This window comes from Lineus longissimus, chromosome 3 (genome assembly GCF_910592395.1).
Source record: "Lineus longissimus chromosome 3, tnLinLong1.2, whole genome shotgun sequence".
Taxonomy (NCBI): Eukaryota; Metazoa; Nemertea; class Pilidiophora; order Heteronemertea; family Lineidae; genus Lineus; species Lineus longissimus.
In genome coordinates this window covers 20030491-20045135 of record NC_088310.1, presented here as the reverse complement: position 1 = coordinate 20045135, position 14645 = coordinate 20030491, and the positions used below count along the sequence as shown (strand labels likewise).

Below are 14645 nucleotides of genomic sequence, written 5' to 3'. Positions count from 1 at the left end.
GCAAATCTTGTATGGGACACTATCTTCATAAGGAGCCTGCATCAGAGCGTGTATGACTGATGTCTTCATGTAGATGCTAGCATTTGGGGCACTGCCATCATTCAGAGCTTGTATGGGACACTGTCTTCGTGCAGAGACTGTATGATGACCTGCCTTCATTCAGAGCGTTTATGGCCGACTGTCTTCGTGCAGAGATTGTATGATACCCTACCTTCATTCAGAGCTTGTACGTATGGGGCACTGTCTTCATACGGAGCAAGTATGGGACACTGTCTTCATACGGAACCTTTATGGGACACCGTCTTCATACGGAACCTGTATGGGACACCGTCTTCATTCAGAGCCTGTATGGGACACCGTCCTCATACGGAGCCTGTATGGGACACGGTCCTCATACGGAGCCTGTATGGGACACCGTCTTCATACGGAGCCTGTATGGGACACCATCTTCATACGGAGCCTGTATGGGACACTGTCTTCATATGGAGTCTGTATGGGGACTACCTTTATAGAGCTTGTATGGGTCACTGCCAAAGATACTGTCCTAGGCAAAGACTGCCAAAGGCACTGTCCTCAAGTTAATATACCATCTATGGGCCGTCGGAAATGGACAAAAGAATCCTTCGTGGGCCGGAGAAATAGAATAACGGATTGAGGGCACTCTTAATCAGTTCCTTTGCCCCTTAATTTCACCAGCCTACAAAGGATTCCAGCGCGGGCCATAACCATGATTAATTTTAATAACCCCACTATCATCCTCCACTGGGTGAATCAGCAAAGAACACTGTTGCGACCTATTGGCCAAAAAACTAACTTTTCTGGCAAACATAGTTAGAGTGCGCTATCTTTTTGATTATCTGGGAGAAGACACGAACAGCAACACAAAATTTGTTCAGAAATCATTTTATTCTAAGCATTTGAATGAAAAATGCATCTTTATGGTCACAGTAGATGGCCATATTCTGATAATTGGCAAGATATCATTGTTCCTACTGGGTGATACGAAAAAGATAATATATTTTTGATCTTGAATAACACCCATCATATCAATCATAAAACCATTTCTTTATCAGTTTAGTTACATACACAAATCGACTGTGATAAGAATTTGTTGGAAAGGTATCATGAACAACACATATCTGATCCAACAAGGGCGAGGAAGGTGTTAGTCACTTGTTCCAAGTCTCTCAGACACTCTTCACCACATGATGACTGGGTCAGTGTCGAGGACAGGAGCTTCGACAAGCTGATGAAGCTGGTAGACATCAGGTAGACTTTGCAATTCAACAGCGCATTGAAAATTGGACGACCTGAAATTAATATCAGGGATAATTAGTCGGATTTCGATTGCAAGGAAGATTACATTTCTTTTATGAGCCAAGCCAAGCCGGTTCGTCCAGAAATACAATCCTGGATTCACCCCAGGAATGAACACAGGCCCCTATGCATGGTAGCTAGCAGTGTTAACCCTCCACATCAGGTGAATATCATATTCAAAGAAAAAGATGAGTATTAATAAATGTCTCATGTGGATCAAAGAAAGTAAATTCCCTTTTTGCAAGTGTTCTATGACCACATTGATGAAGACTTAGGTCACAGCGCTGCAGAAAGTAAGTAAGCTTGGTTTCACTCACCTTTCAAGTTTAGCTCCAGGTAAAAAGTAGCCTTTTTCATGTTCTCTGACAAGGACATAGCAAGCTTCTTCAGTTGTTCCACAACCACTTCAGGGATGTGATCACACTTTTCAAACATATCCTGAAAAATTCATTTTGTCATAATTCGTCAGAATCCTCCTTTTAAAAAACACCTGTTATAAGATGAATTAAATGTCACTTCCATGAACCAAGGGCAATTCCTTGTTATTTTGTCTATATTAATGCATGGCTGTATAAGACTCTAGTTGTTCTAAGACATGAAACTGCCAGTTTCTAAAGGATGGTTCCAGGAGTAGAGACGATGGTGGTTAAAGAAGTTCTCGTTGAAGTACTGGTCATACCTTTGCTGTGTCACACAAGAGACCGTAGAACAGAGCTTTCTCCGCAAATATGTTGACATCCTCTTGCTCAAAAAGTGATGTGATTCTGAAGATAAGAAAGACACTCTTTTTAGAATTCTTTTCCTAAATTGTTGCAGAGACCATGTCAAGGCTATTTATTTTGGTTGTGGAAATATGTTCACCATAAAGAATGGTAGGATCTGTGCAAAATTACCTTTGACTATCTTCGTCTTGGAAAAGTTCATCCACAGCAGGTAGGTTTGCTAGTTTGTCGAATAAGTGTAGAAGGAAGGCTGGACTTTGTGAGAAGTGGTTCGCAACACATCGAAGAAGAATCTAAAAGGGAAGGAGAGCATTACACCTCCGAACCTGGGGACTTTCATCAACATGGTCAAGGTATTTTATTATAAGCTAACAACATAATCAAGCTTAAAGGATCACTACTTGGCAGAGGCAGCATCTCCCTTATTATGGTAATTTTAATGTTATTTGAAGATCAGATACTTCAAATTGTAAGATCCTTGGAACTTAAGAGAAATCTCACCTGCATAGCACTGTTGAATTGATAGCTTTGATAGTTTGTTACTTTTCCATCATGTGGCAAACCAGAGACAAGTTTTGTTATTTCTTGCCTTACATCTGATGATTCGTCTTGGAGCAGTAAGGTGCAAGCATCAAATAAACTGGAATCAAAGTTATACAAAACTATTTAGGGTTTAACAGGATACTTGTATGCTTCGCTGTATAAAGTAATATCTCTAATTTTGTTCAAGCTGTATCTTCGGCCAAGGATTCAAACTTCTTCTGATTCTCACTTGGCTAGAGTCTTTGACTTTGCATGGTACACTGGTATAGGCACCAGAACATGGAATTTGAGATCAAGGTCTAATTTAAAAAAAATTGCAATCGAATTAAAGTGGTCGACTCAAGGTCATAAACGATGTTTGTGACTAATAATCCTACCTTATTTCACACTTGACATTCCCTTCTACTTGAATATCGCAAAATACAGCAACTCCTCCAAGAACAATAGCCCTTGCAGCCTGCAACCGCGTGGTCTCAGTTTGGGTAGGTTGGCTGTAGGTCAGGGCACACTGACACCAGCCTTCTAGGTCACATCTTCTGGATGTTGCTTCAATGTTTTCGCCAGTTGAAATAATGGCAGAGACTGCAAGTGCCAATCCAGATACATCCGTCACTTCCTCTTTACTGTAGACGGATTTCAATCGATCTGCAATTTGCTGGGACCGTGTTGATGAGTTGGAACTACAATCACGGTGGATGTTAAGAATCAGTTCCATACAGGAGTTCAGAAGTGTGTCTCTGGTTTCGGTAACAATCATCTCAAACAAATTCTCCTGAAAAAATTGTTAACAGAAAACATAACAATTTGAAATTGTTTTTGGAGGCAGTAATGTACTCTTGATCAACCAACAACAATGGACATGATTCCCCTATGGTATATATTAAAGTGACAAAACACCACAGAATCCATTGAAATCCGACGTCTTGCGTTGAACAAGGACTAGCATGATTCAGAAAATCTGAAATTCTAGTAATATTTTGGAGCTAGGAATGAAAGCGTCACTTACTGAAACTTCAGCCCAGAAAGCTTCTGTTCCATGACGCTGATTCCTCATCTCGTGCAGGCAATGCAGGCACTCCTCTTTCACTTCATGCTGGCCACTCTTGAGGAACGTTCCGATCGTCACTGCAGATTCAGCTCTCAGCAGATGCTTGGAGAGGCCACGTTGAACTTGTTCTTTGCCAACCTGAAACAATATCGACCAGCTACTTAGGAAGCCTCTTTACTCTATGACATTACTCTATGTGGCCATGCAATAATACCCACCGGCATTGGGCTCCACCCCAAAGAACTTACTTGTATCAACCACAGGCCATTCATTGCCAATGTATAAATGGCTTAAATACAGCTGCTGGGACTTTTGAATGCCATTCAATGTGCCATGTGGGACAGAGCTCCATTACAAGGACATATTACACAATAACAGATTGCATTCACATCAGAGGTAAGAGCAAGTGAGATGAAAACTAGAAATACAGTGATTGCGAGCAATCACTCATGATACCCCCGCCGTGGGAGTATAGCATTGGCCGTGGCTAGGTGAAAAGATGTTTTTGAGGCTAGAGGTGATTATTTTCATGGGCGAGAGTTTTTGCAAGCAAAGGTTGTGAATGAGTACAGAGAGTGGATTGATATTAGTATGACCAAAAATCTACAAGGCTCGCTTATATATTTTTGGTATTTTATTTTGTTAAATACAAAAGTTTTTTGCAAAATACAGGGCCCTGGATGGGCATGATACCATTCGCCATTGTTTGAATAAATTCTTTTGGCTGCTTTTCCCTGGCGGCCATATTGGATAAGTGGCGACGGCCATTTTCAATACCAACCATCGGCAACCTGGTACAAACCTTCCCTAGAAATATCGGATCAATCGGCGCACTGGTTCTCTTTTAAATGAGCGGAAACGAAAATCAAGATGGCTGCCCCTGGCGGCCATATTGGATAAGTGGCGACGACCATTTTCAATACCAACCATCGGCAACCTGGTACGAACCTTCCCTAGAAATATGAGATGAATGGGTGCCCTGGGTTCTCTTTTAAATGAGCGGAAATGAAAATGGGCGTCGCCACAAAAATCAAGATGGCAGCCCTTGAAGCCATATTGGATGCGTGACGACATTGAATACCATACCATGCGACCTCCCACTCGTGATGAGTTTCCACAATAAAAACATATTTGTTCCATGCAGTGGTTTTCATTCAATCACTCCGGACAGACGGACGGACGCACGGACGAGTGCAAAACAGTATACCCCCACCAACTCGTTGGCGGGGGTATAACAAAGGATGTGATGCAACATGGTAACAGATGTGAAGATGACAACAATAATCACGTCTTACCAAGATGTGTGTTGGTTGTGTAATCCCATCAAGTATGTCCGTTTCATGTTCGATCATCTTTCTACCATCCGGAGGCAGGAGGTCCAAGATCTGCATGAACAAGGACCGCAACAAGAAGCATGGATTCTCAGGGCCAGCTATCCAAGCTTTTCCATGCAACGACTCAATGATATCTGGTGCAAGAGAGTTTCTGAAAAAGAGTTAGAAGTTATTTCAAATGATAAGTTACTAGTTACCTGAACAGAGCAATTACAACAGAAATTTGCTGGTAAGCCTACAACTTTCAAAGGTTAAGACGGAGTGCCAGTCAGTCTAATGGTCAGTTGAGAGTGTCACGATATTTCAAACTACATTGTAAGTCTCCCTTTAATTCTTAATATGATATAAAGGATGAGGAAAGTTCAACTGAAATCCTTGAGTCTTACCTTTGTAAGATTACATGAATGAGTTTCTGTATCAGCAATAGCTTCCCATGGAAAAGATTGGTACCACCGCCTTCCGTCTGCTCCAACCAATTCTCTGGCAAACGTGCCACTAAGTCTTGAAGGAAGTCTTCCCTTTCATCTTCAGGAATGAAAACAACAGTGGTTATGGCAGCAAGATCTCGGACCTGGTGCACCGGGTTTCCAAGTAGGGTCAAGACCGACGTCCTGAACTTATCTGCCATGTCATGACCTTGGTGTGAGCTTGGAGCAAGGCGTGATAGGATGGCGAGCAATGGGAATACAGAAGGATGCAGGAGTCTTCCTTGCTCTTGCATACATGAGATGACTTCTTCCAACTGAGACAGGAGAAAATGCTGCAGATCGGGGTAGTGCGAGAAGAACTCCTCTGTAGTTGTTGTGCTGCTGAAGCTGAATTTCTCCATCCTTTTGTGGCCAAACATCCGCATCAGAAGGGAGCCTGAGAATAAGAAATACAAAGTTATGTCATAATATTTACTATATTTCATCAAGTTACATTCAATTCAGATATTGTCTTGCAGGAACTCCACACAGAGATTGGAAGTACAGAACTACTATAAAACTCATCAAGGACTGGTAAATGCTGTCAACAACTGAAAGGTGTTCCTATTCCAGAAAATCAACTTGAGACGATATTATCACTACATTTTTGATAAAAATAAAAGAATGAGGTAATTGGTGTTAACACACCTAACCGCAACTTACCAAAGAGAAGAAGGGCAGCACTCCTAATTGCCCAAGATGGAGAGGAGAAGCTTGAGACTGTCAGGATGACCGCGTCACTGACGTACTGCAGACAGGCGTGGCAAAGCGTGGCATCCCTGAACAGAGTCTCCATGATGTTCATGGCGTTAACCTGTGGTATCTCTATGGTCTGGTCCGACTCCTTGTATGGCTTGTTGGCAATATTTAGCAGCGTCTGCATTGCCTCATCGAAAAGCTTGGTCTGGAAAATATGGTTAAGTCAAACAATTATGGCAAGGCATGTAGAATGAAAATCACTAAAAGGTTTAGAGAGACAATGGGCACAAAGTTTCAGCTTAAGACCCCATCAATGAGAACCTTTAACATGTGTAAGAGTCTGAATTACTGTATCAAGATCTCCAACAGGCGCCCAACCATAGTAGCACACAGAAACAATGCAAAGAGAGTGTCCAAACGTATTCAAAATGACCAGTATGAAGGTCACCATCTAGATTTTAGACCCAAAGAAGGTCAACCATAGATAACTTATCTGAGTTACAATACTTACTAGCTTGAGCTTAGTTTCACTGGTTGTGATACTTTGAATAAGAAGAGGCAACCCAGCTGATCTCCTTGTAACTGAGGACAGAGTCTCACCACTGGTCAAGCCCGATAGAATCTGGAATTGAACAAAAGAGATCTAGAATTTGTTGATGGTGAGAATGTTGATTCTACTTCTATTCATTTTCTGTTGATCGATTTTAATGAGCAGTGATATCTGAAACTCTGATACACGAGACTACACCATGACAAAGACTGCCGGGGTATTGAAATTATTGGGGTAAGATGCAGTTTGCGGAAGATCAATGCATTCCTTACCCTCTTCAAGTACTGTCCAGGTAGCCTATTCCATTCTACATCGCTTGACATCAGCAAACTGCTCATGAACTTCATGAAGCCAAGATTGCAGCCCTCAATAGCACCCTAGAATGAAAATTACATCATCACAAATGAGACAAGAACTTGCAATCCAAATCTTTCAAAACACCTCCAAGTAAAGTCCATCCCCATCTGTAACCCACTGCCCCAGAATCTCCGTTCTTTTTACCTGTCCTCCATTCCCACAGTCGAAAAACTTCAGGATACTTACCCTATGTCTACAATTAGTAAGAATCTTCATCAGCATGTCTCCAATGTGCTCGATTTGTTGAAAGTCAAGCACGCCATTGGAGCCAGAGGATCCTAGGCAACCAGGCAGGTTACCAAGAAGAAGACTGCATTCCTGTAAGAGAATCAATGGCATGAAGGATTGCAAAGTTATGTAGGCATTCAAGCTAGGCACAGCTGCTGATCTTGGCTGCCTCCTCGGCCATACTACTTCTTGTAAGTTATGCTGTTTAGGCCAAATATGTCTCAAACCTATAAAACTTATGGTAAGGGTGGAGGTATCATGTCTATGTTACTTGCAGCTTTCATATTCTTATTTCCCACTGAACAAGAAAAGGACAATTATCAGTTTAGACAATTTTACCAAAACTTTGAAACAGTTCAAAGTGAGTGACACTGACCTTGATACTTATCCAGCACCAGGTGAGAATGTGTTGAAATTCATCAGACAAGACCACGCCTTCCTCCTCTTCTCCAGACTCCGTCTGCTGTATCATTGACAATATGGCAGTTCCCATCTGAGCAAATGACGGAGCCATGCCTGGAATGCACAGGCAATGTTTAAAGAGGACAATGTAGAGTCACCAAGGAGTATGTTGCATGCTCAGCAATAGACTGGATGAAATCACAAGCTTGAGGGGAAAAGAATATGTGTTTTGTACATTTTGATGTCAGTTCTCCACTGTCTGAGGTCATGAAATTCGCCCCACCTACGTAGCACTGATTTTAGTTGTTTGGCCATTACATCCTGAAAATCGTGTATTTCTGGACAAGCCAAAAAGGATCCAACATATATGAGTCTTTACCTTCGTGTTCTGATTTTCCACCAAGCAGGAATAGGACGTTATTTAGAATACTTGTTGCGATGGATATCACCTTCTCAATGCATGGCTTCCACTCAGCAGACTTCTCCATGACAGACTTGGCATGTGATGCAATGCACAGTCTGATGGCCTGCACATACCCTAAAACAAACAGTAAAATACATTAGACGCAAACATCAAGACATTCAAGAGAAACTTCCAAATTCAGCAAATACCATAAATCGTATACTCTGCTGATACTGGTACCTATTGTCTTCTACCGAACTTGCTCTGACCACATAAACAAAGTGTGTCATCAGACAGGGACGGAGAAGCCATCACAAACTACTAATAAAATGTTTACTCTCTCTATGATGGGCCACTTTGTTTGCCCCAGCATAAGTAACAGGTACAAAGAATCTTGCACAATGCATTAAAAGGATAGGGCAAGTAAAGTGCCTTGCTCAAGCTTGCTAACGATGTGAAATGTACTTACCGTGGCCTGGATTACACACAGATGCCTTCAAAACGTCTGCCTCTGCTTGTTTCATTGACTCCTGCACCATTTCCATCAGCAGCTCAATGAACTTGATAGCACCACACGTCCTATCGGTTGACTCTTTCGACGGTCTTTCCGACTTGATGGTCTGGTTAAGATGGGTGAATGTCCAGTTTAGATTGACTGCATAGCTGAAAAATGATAACAATGAAATTATAAATATGATTGGCCTAATGCACTACAAGAGGGATGGTGGCAATGTAGTACCATACATGTACCTGCAAGTTAGTTACAACAGGGCAAAAATACCAGTGAGAAGACAAGTTCTGGCACTTACCTTCCGAATATGAAGCTACATAGATTGGCGCCACTGGCACTCTGCGGCCCCTTGGGTCTACGGCACATCATGAGACCATGCGACAAGACATGGGATGCTGTTGCCTCATCAGAGCAGCAATCGAGGTGGAGGGGCAATGGAAAGTAGGTCAAGAGCAGGTGGCAGCTGATTTCTTGAATCTGCAGGGAAAGAATTCATGAAAGCAACAATATAGCACCAGATATTGAGATAAGAAAGACAAAAAGGCTGATTTCTGTTCATGTGACAAGTCGACAACCACTTTCCATACACAAGATACAATATGAAAGTGATAAGTTAATTTCACTCAGAGTGAGCGACTTACCATTGTCGATTCTTCCATAGTACAGCATAGTAGAGTTTTAACATTTGGTGGAGAGCAAAAGTCCAGTTTTCCTTGTTCTGTTGCAAACTTGAGAAGCTTTGTCACTGATTCAGGAACTGAAAAATCATGGATGGGGTAAATGCAAGTTTTTCCTTTGAGGCAGCAAGTAACTCAAGTAAAAACAGAGTTTTGCTCACTATGTCCTGTTGCACCAGAAGCCACCCTTATACAATGTCAAGCCAGATATTTCTCACTGAAGAAGTAAAAGAACTTGTCGACACCTGTCACAGCAGTGACCATGGGAGCAAGGCTTGAAAAATCTCACCTTTGTAAAGGTGGCTACTTTACAAAACTATTTCATTGACAAACCTATTTTGATCTATTTCATTGATTATAACCAGAAAGGGATTTGGCAATCTTAAATTTCTTTGAAATCTTCATACCTGGCGTAAAGGCCTTCCTAGCTGACTGCTTGCTGTACGTGAGAGTGGTGAAGATGACATCTATGATATCGAGAACCGTCACCAGCCGCTGATATGACGCACCAGGAAATATTGACTTGATAGACAGCTTCCATAACCAGTCCATGAAATCTAAAAGATAAAAAGATATAAATAGTCACAGTACTCTACATCATCAAACCCCTGCTTTCAAATTCAAATTCATTGGCATGGGCTTATTACAGAATTGATGCATGGGCAGCAAATACAGGTGACGTATCACAAATGGCTCATCGTGAACACTGGTGTGCCAACCCCTAAAATGTCAATCCCATCACTTACCAATGTTCTGATTCAAATTTTCAAGCAAAGAGTCATCTTTCAAATTCCTCTTCTTCTTCTTATCAAGATCTCTGAGCATTGCGAGCGAACTCTCTCGTAATCTGATTAGGACAGACTTTACCCCAAACAGGAGTCTTTGTCGGAATGGAGCATGGTCGATGTTGAGGTTCAGCGGAAGACATTCATACAGCAGTCTAGTCTCTAATGATGACAGGGGTTCTGAAAGAAAAGGTCAGAGATCAGTAAAGAAAAAGTCCATTGATTTTTCTTTACCAATTCAAATCACATCTGAAACATCTTGCTGACTTCATCATGGCAATACAGATTTCACACCAACGAACTGGGACTTACTTTCCAGTAGATGTTGAGCTAATTTTCCAAATGCATCAAGAACCTGAAGCAGTAATGTAACATAATTTGATAAATCTCAGATATTTCCTGATTACAATTCAGATCATTCAAACACTAGCGTCTGCTTACCTGATTTCTTTGGCGAGTAGCATAGCAGCATGAAGGCATCAGACCTCAATTCATCATCACAGTGGTAAAGAACTTCCCGAAGCGGCTCCTCTTCAAGACTGGGCAGAAGGTTTTGATTCCTAGCAGTTTTCATGACTGCCACCCAGGCAAACAGGTAGCTTGGCCTCTGCTTTGCCTTCAAGGGGTCATTGAGGTGATCATGGAGACATGCTTGGAGGGACGGCAGAATCTCTGGTACGACCTTCAGAGTATGTGGCACCCAGAAATGTGAGGCGTTGTACCTTTGAATCCTGAAAGGTGCAACATGTGTTAGACATAACAGTGATGAATATTGAAGGTTCAAGTATGGTTGTATGTTAAATGAACATCTAACTGAACTACTTACTGACAGTTACTGGTCAGGGCTGTGATCATATCCTGCATCCAGGTGCTACACCAAATTATCCTCTTCTCTTCTTTTCCACCAATCTCTTTCTTTAGGCGTTCCATGAAAGATCTGTAGACGTCCGAGGATATGGAAGCCAAAAAACTGGTTGAGAGACATCGGGAAAGTTCTGACGGTATCTCTGGGTACTCAGCCAACAACTTTTGAGAATCAACACATTCCAATAATGAAGTCAGAAGTCGATGTTTTCCTCTTAGATTCCAAGGTGTCTTCATGATCTTTTCTTTCACCAGCACCAGCAGCCCATCACTTTTACATCCACTCCTCTTCAATTCTATCTTGCTACACTTCAGAAGACAGGCAAATATCTTAGCGACAAACTCTGGTACACCCTTCACAGGGTTGTCCCAGTTTGTCCAGATAAGCTGTAATGTTTCTGTTGTAAGGGCACTATGTTCCGAAAATAAACTATCCTTTGTACTCTTCCTGATTTCAGAACAAGCATTCTGATCATCAATTACTAGACTAGATCTACTCTGACCTTGACCTGAGCAGTTCTCACTCGGACCATGAGATATTCCATCCTGACCTTCACCTGGATTTTGAGTTGAAGAACACTGAACTTGATCTTGACCTTCAGAGCAAAATCCATACTTGATGAATGTTTGGTACCAAAGAAGAAGAAGCTGGAACCCATTATAAAGATACCTTGACCTTGCGAGCTGGCACACTGACGGGAAGACATGAGACAGGAATGACACGCCTGGTAACCCTGGCAACGGGTGCAGCAACACAACTTTGTTCATTGAAGAGAGAAGTAAGCCATTTATAAGAGAAATGGATGCAAACTCCACATCAATATCAGCATTCTTTTCGTCAACAGTAGTAGATGCTTGAAGGCCTATTGTCAGATTCCCAAGTGATACTTTCTCATTCACACCAATATTTTTCAGGATCTTGAAAAATACTTCAGCAGATTCTCCACCGTTTGGCGACATTGTTATGAGTAATGATATGCTCATTCCTATTAGGAGTTTTAGATCGCGTGGGGAATCCTGGAATAGAAAAGACGAAACATAAAAACAGCATGCAACATTGATACAGTCCAGTCAAGAGCAGCATGTGAAGAACATGATTTGTTGAATAGAATTTTATTTGTTCACAATACTTTGGCTACCTCACCTTTAAAGGGTTGTAAGGAATGTCTACAAACCTTGAACTCTATCATTGAAACAACAAAGCGGTTCTAAAGGAATAAAAGCTGTGACATCTTTGTGTGGAGTAATGAATTACCTTATTCACAAGCAGATATACAAATGCCTGCAATATCCTTTCAATGTCTGCTGTACACCTGTCCCTCGCCAATTCATCCCAAACATAATGTCCTATAGTCTTTGGTAGCAACTGGAAGACTTGGAGACACAACTGAAAGAGGAAATATTACACACCATCAGGATATTTGAATTTTTAAAGCTGAATCAGAGACTGACACAGTTTGGGTCAACTGGGACCTTTGTATTCTATATTCTAAATGTTCTTTTAAAAATTATTCATCAAATCATTAGCGGACTACAACCATAAATGATCAAATGATTGTATCCGCATGCATTATCAATTTCAATTTCAAAGCTCATGGTACCTACCCTGGCAGTGGCATGAAGCTGTTGTTGCTGTAATGAAGACGGCAGCTTGGAAACAGAAATATGTTTCAATGTGTTGTACAATTTATCAAGGAATGTCGGAAAGAGATGATCATGTCCCAAATATTTTGATATGGTAGGACTTTTCTCTATCACTGAAGACCCTGGATAACAAACAAAGACAAACTAATTATAGAGAAAATATAGTAAAACATGTAAAATATGCCTTGGCAGTCACCCTCTGTGGGACACTGGCTCTGCTCCAAAACTGGTCATGACATGCATAACCAATATCAATGAATGACTCTCTCTATTTACTCCCTATGGTGTCCTCATTAGAGAGGTTCTTCAGAAGGGTACCAATTTCTCATCTGGGGATAGCTGCTTGTATCATTTTGATGATGAAACATTTGTTGAAGTTTATAGGTCACCAGTCGGTTGATTCTTGTGAGTGAAAAGCTATTCCAGACCATCAGTTATATCATGATTTCTTTCATTGATAGGAAGAAACGACTGCCTTTCTTTGCTTTTGAGGAAGAAATGACATGATTTCTTTAATCTATAGGAAGAAACGACTGCCTTTCTTTGCTTTTGAGGAAGAATTGATATGATTTCTTTCATTAATAGGAAGAAACGACTACCTTTCTTTGCTTTTTAGGAAGAATTGGCATAATTTCTTTCATTTATAGGAAGAAACAAGTGGCCTTCTTTGCTTTTGAGGAAGAATTGACATGATTTCTTTCATTCATAGGAAGAAAGGGCTGCCTTTCTTTGCTTTTGAGGAAGAATTGATATGATTTCTTTCATTCATAGGAAGAAACGACTGCCTTTCTTTGCTTTTGAGGAAGAATTGATATGATTTCTTTCATTCATAGGATGAAACGACTACCTTTTTTTGCTCTTTAGGAAGAATTGGCATAATTTCTTTCATTGATAGGAAGAAACGAGTGGCCTTCTTTGCTTTTTAGGAAGAATTAATATGATTTCCTTCATTGATAGGAAGAAACGACTGCCTTTCTTTGCTTTTGAGGAAGAATTGATATGATTTCTTTCATTTATAGGAAGAAATGACCGCCTTTCTTTGCTTTTGAGGAAGAATTGAATGATTTCTTTCATTCATAGGAAGAAATGACCGCCTTTCTTTGCTTTTGAAGAAGAAATGATATGATTTCATTCATTGATAGGAAGAAAAGACTGCCTTTCTTTGCTTTTGAGGAAGAATTGATATGATTTCTTTCATTTATAGGAAGAAACGACTGCCTTTCTTTGCTTTTTAGGAAGAATTGGCATAATTTCTTTCATTTATAGGAAGAACCGAATGCCTTTCTTTGCTTTTGAGGAAGAATTGACATGATTTCATTCATTCATAGGAAGAAACGAGTGGCTTTCTTTGCTTTTGAGGAAGAATTGATATGATTTCATTCATTTATAGGAAGAAACGACAGCCTTTCTTTGCTTTTGAGGAAGAAATGTCATGATTTCTTTCATTTATACTATAGGAAGAACCGAATACCTTTCTTTGCTTTTGAGGAAGAATTCACAAGATTTTTTTCATTCATAGGAAGAAACGACTGCCTTTCTTTGCTTTTGAGGAAGAATTGATATGATTTCTTTCATTTATAGAAAGAAACGACTGCCTTTCCTTGCTTTTGAGGAAGAATTGGCATGATTTCTTTCATTTATAGGAAGAACCGAATGCCTTTCTTTCCTTTTGAGGAAGAATTGATATGATTTCTTTCATTTATAGGAAGAAATGAGTGGCTTTCTTTGCTTTTTAGGAAGAATTAATATGATTTCTTTCATTGATAGGAAGAAACGAGTGGCCTTCTTTGCTTTTGAGGAAGAATTGATATGATTTCTTTCATTTATAGGAAGAAACGAGTGGCTTTCTTTGCTTTTTAGGAAGAATTAATATGATTTCTTTCATTGATAGGAAGAAACGACTGCCTTTCTTTGCTTTTGAGGAAGAATTGATATGATTTCTTTCATTCATAGGAAGAAATGACCGCCTTTCTTTGCTTTTGAGGAAGAATTGACATGATTTCTTTCATTCATAGGAAGAAATGACCGCCTTTCTTTGCTTTTGAAGAAGAAATGACATGATTTCATTCATTGATAGGAAGAAACGACTGCCTT

At 40.5% G+C, this 14645-nt stretch overlaps 1 protein-coding gene across 1 annotated transcript in view; it reads right to left on the bottom strand.

Moving 5' to 3' along the window:
• Positions 1-899: 899 nt before the first annotated feature.
• LOC135484155 (tRNA (32-2'-O)-methyltransferase regulator THADA-like) overlaps positions 900-14645 on the bottom strand; it is a 20789-nt gene continuing 7043 nt past the window's right edge. The window contains exons 4-27 of the mRNA XM_064765327.1: positions 12513-12673; positions 12163-12294; positions 10870-11924; positions 10485-10774; positions 10005-10223; positions 9666-9815; positions 9223-9338; positions 8880-9058; positions 8540-8733; positions 8047-8205; positions 7642-7781; positions 7224-7355; positions 6953-7057; positions 6642-6752; positions 6095-6335; positions 5351-5828; positions 4926-5115; positions 3589-3768; positions 2960-3354; positions 2541-2679; positions 2211-2332; positions 1997-2081; positions 1635-1755; positions 900-1310 (exon numbers count right to left, since the gene is read on the bottom strand). Coding sequence (XP_064621397.1) covers positions 1123-1310; positions 1635-1755; positions 1997-2081; positions 2211-2332; positions 2541-2679; positions 2960-3354; positions 3589-3768; positions 4926-5115; positions 5351-5828; positions 6095-6335; positions 6642-6752; positions 6953-7057; positions 7224-7355; positions 7642-7781; positions 8047-8205; positions 8540-8733; positions 8880-9058; positions 9223-9338; positions 9666-9815; positions 10005-10223; positions 10485-10774; positions 10870-11924; positions 12163-12294; positions 12513-12673 — 5282 coding nt within the window. The 3' untranslated portion in view covers positions 900-1122. The remainder of the gene's footprint in view (positions 1311-1634; positions 1756-1996; positions 2082-2210; positions 2333-2540; positions 2680-2959; positions 3355-3588; positions 3769-4925; positions 5116-5350; positions 5829-6094; positions 6336-6641; positions 6753-6952; positions 7058-7223; positions 7356-7641; positions 7782-8046; positions 8206-8539; positions 8734-8879; positions 9059-9222; positions 9339-9665; positions 9816-10004; positions 10224-10484; positions 10775-10869; positions 11925-12162; positions 12295-12512; positions 12674-14645) is intronic.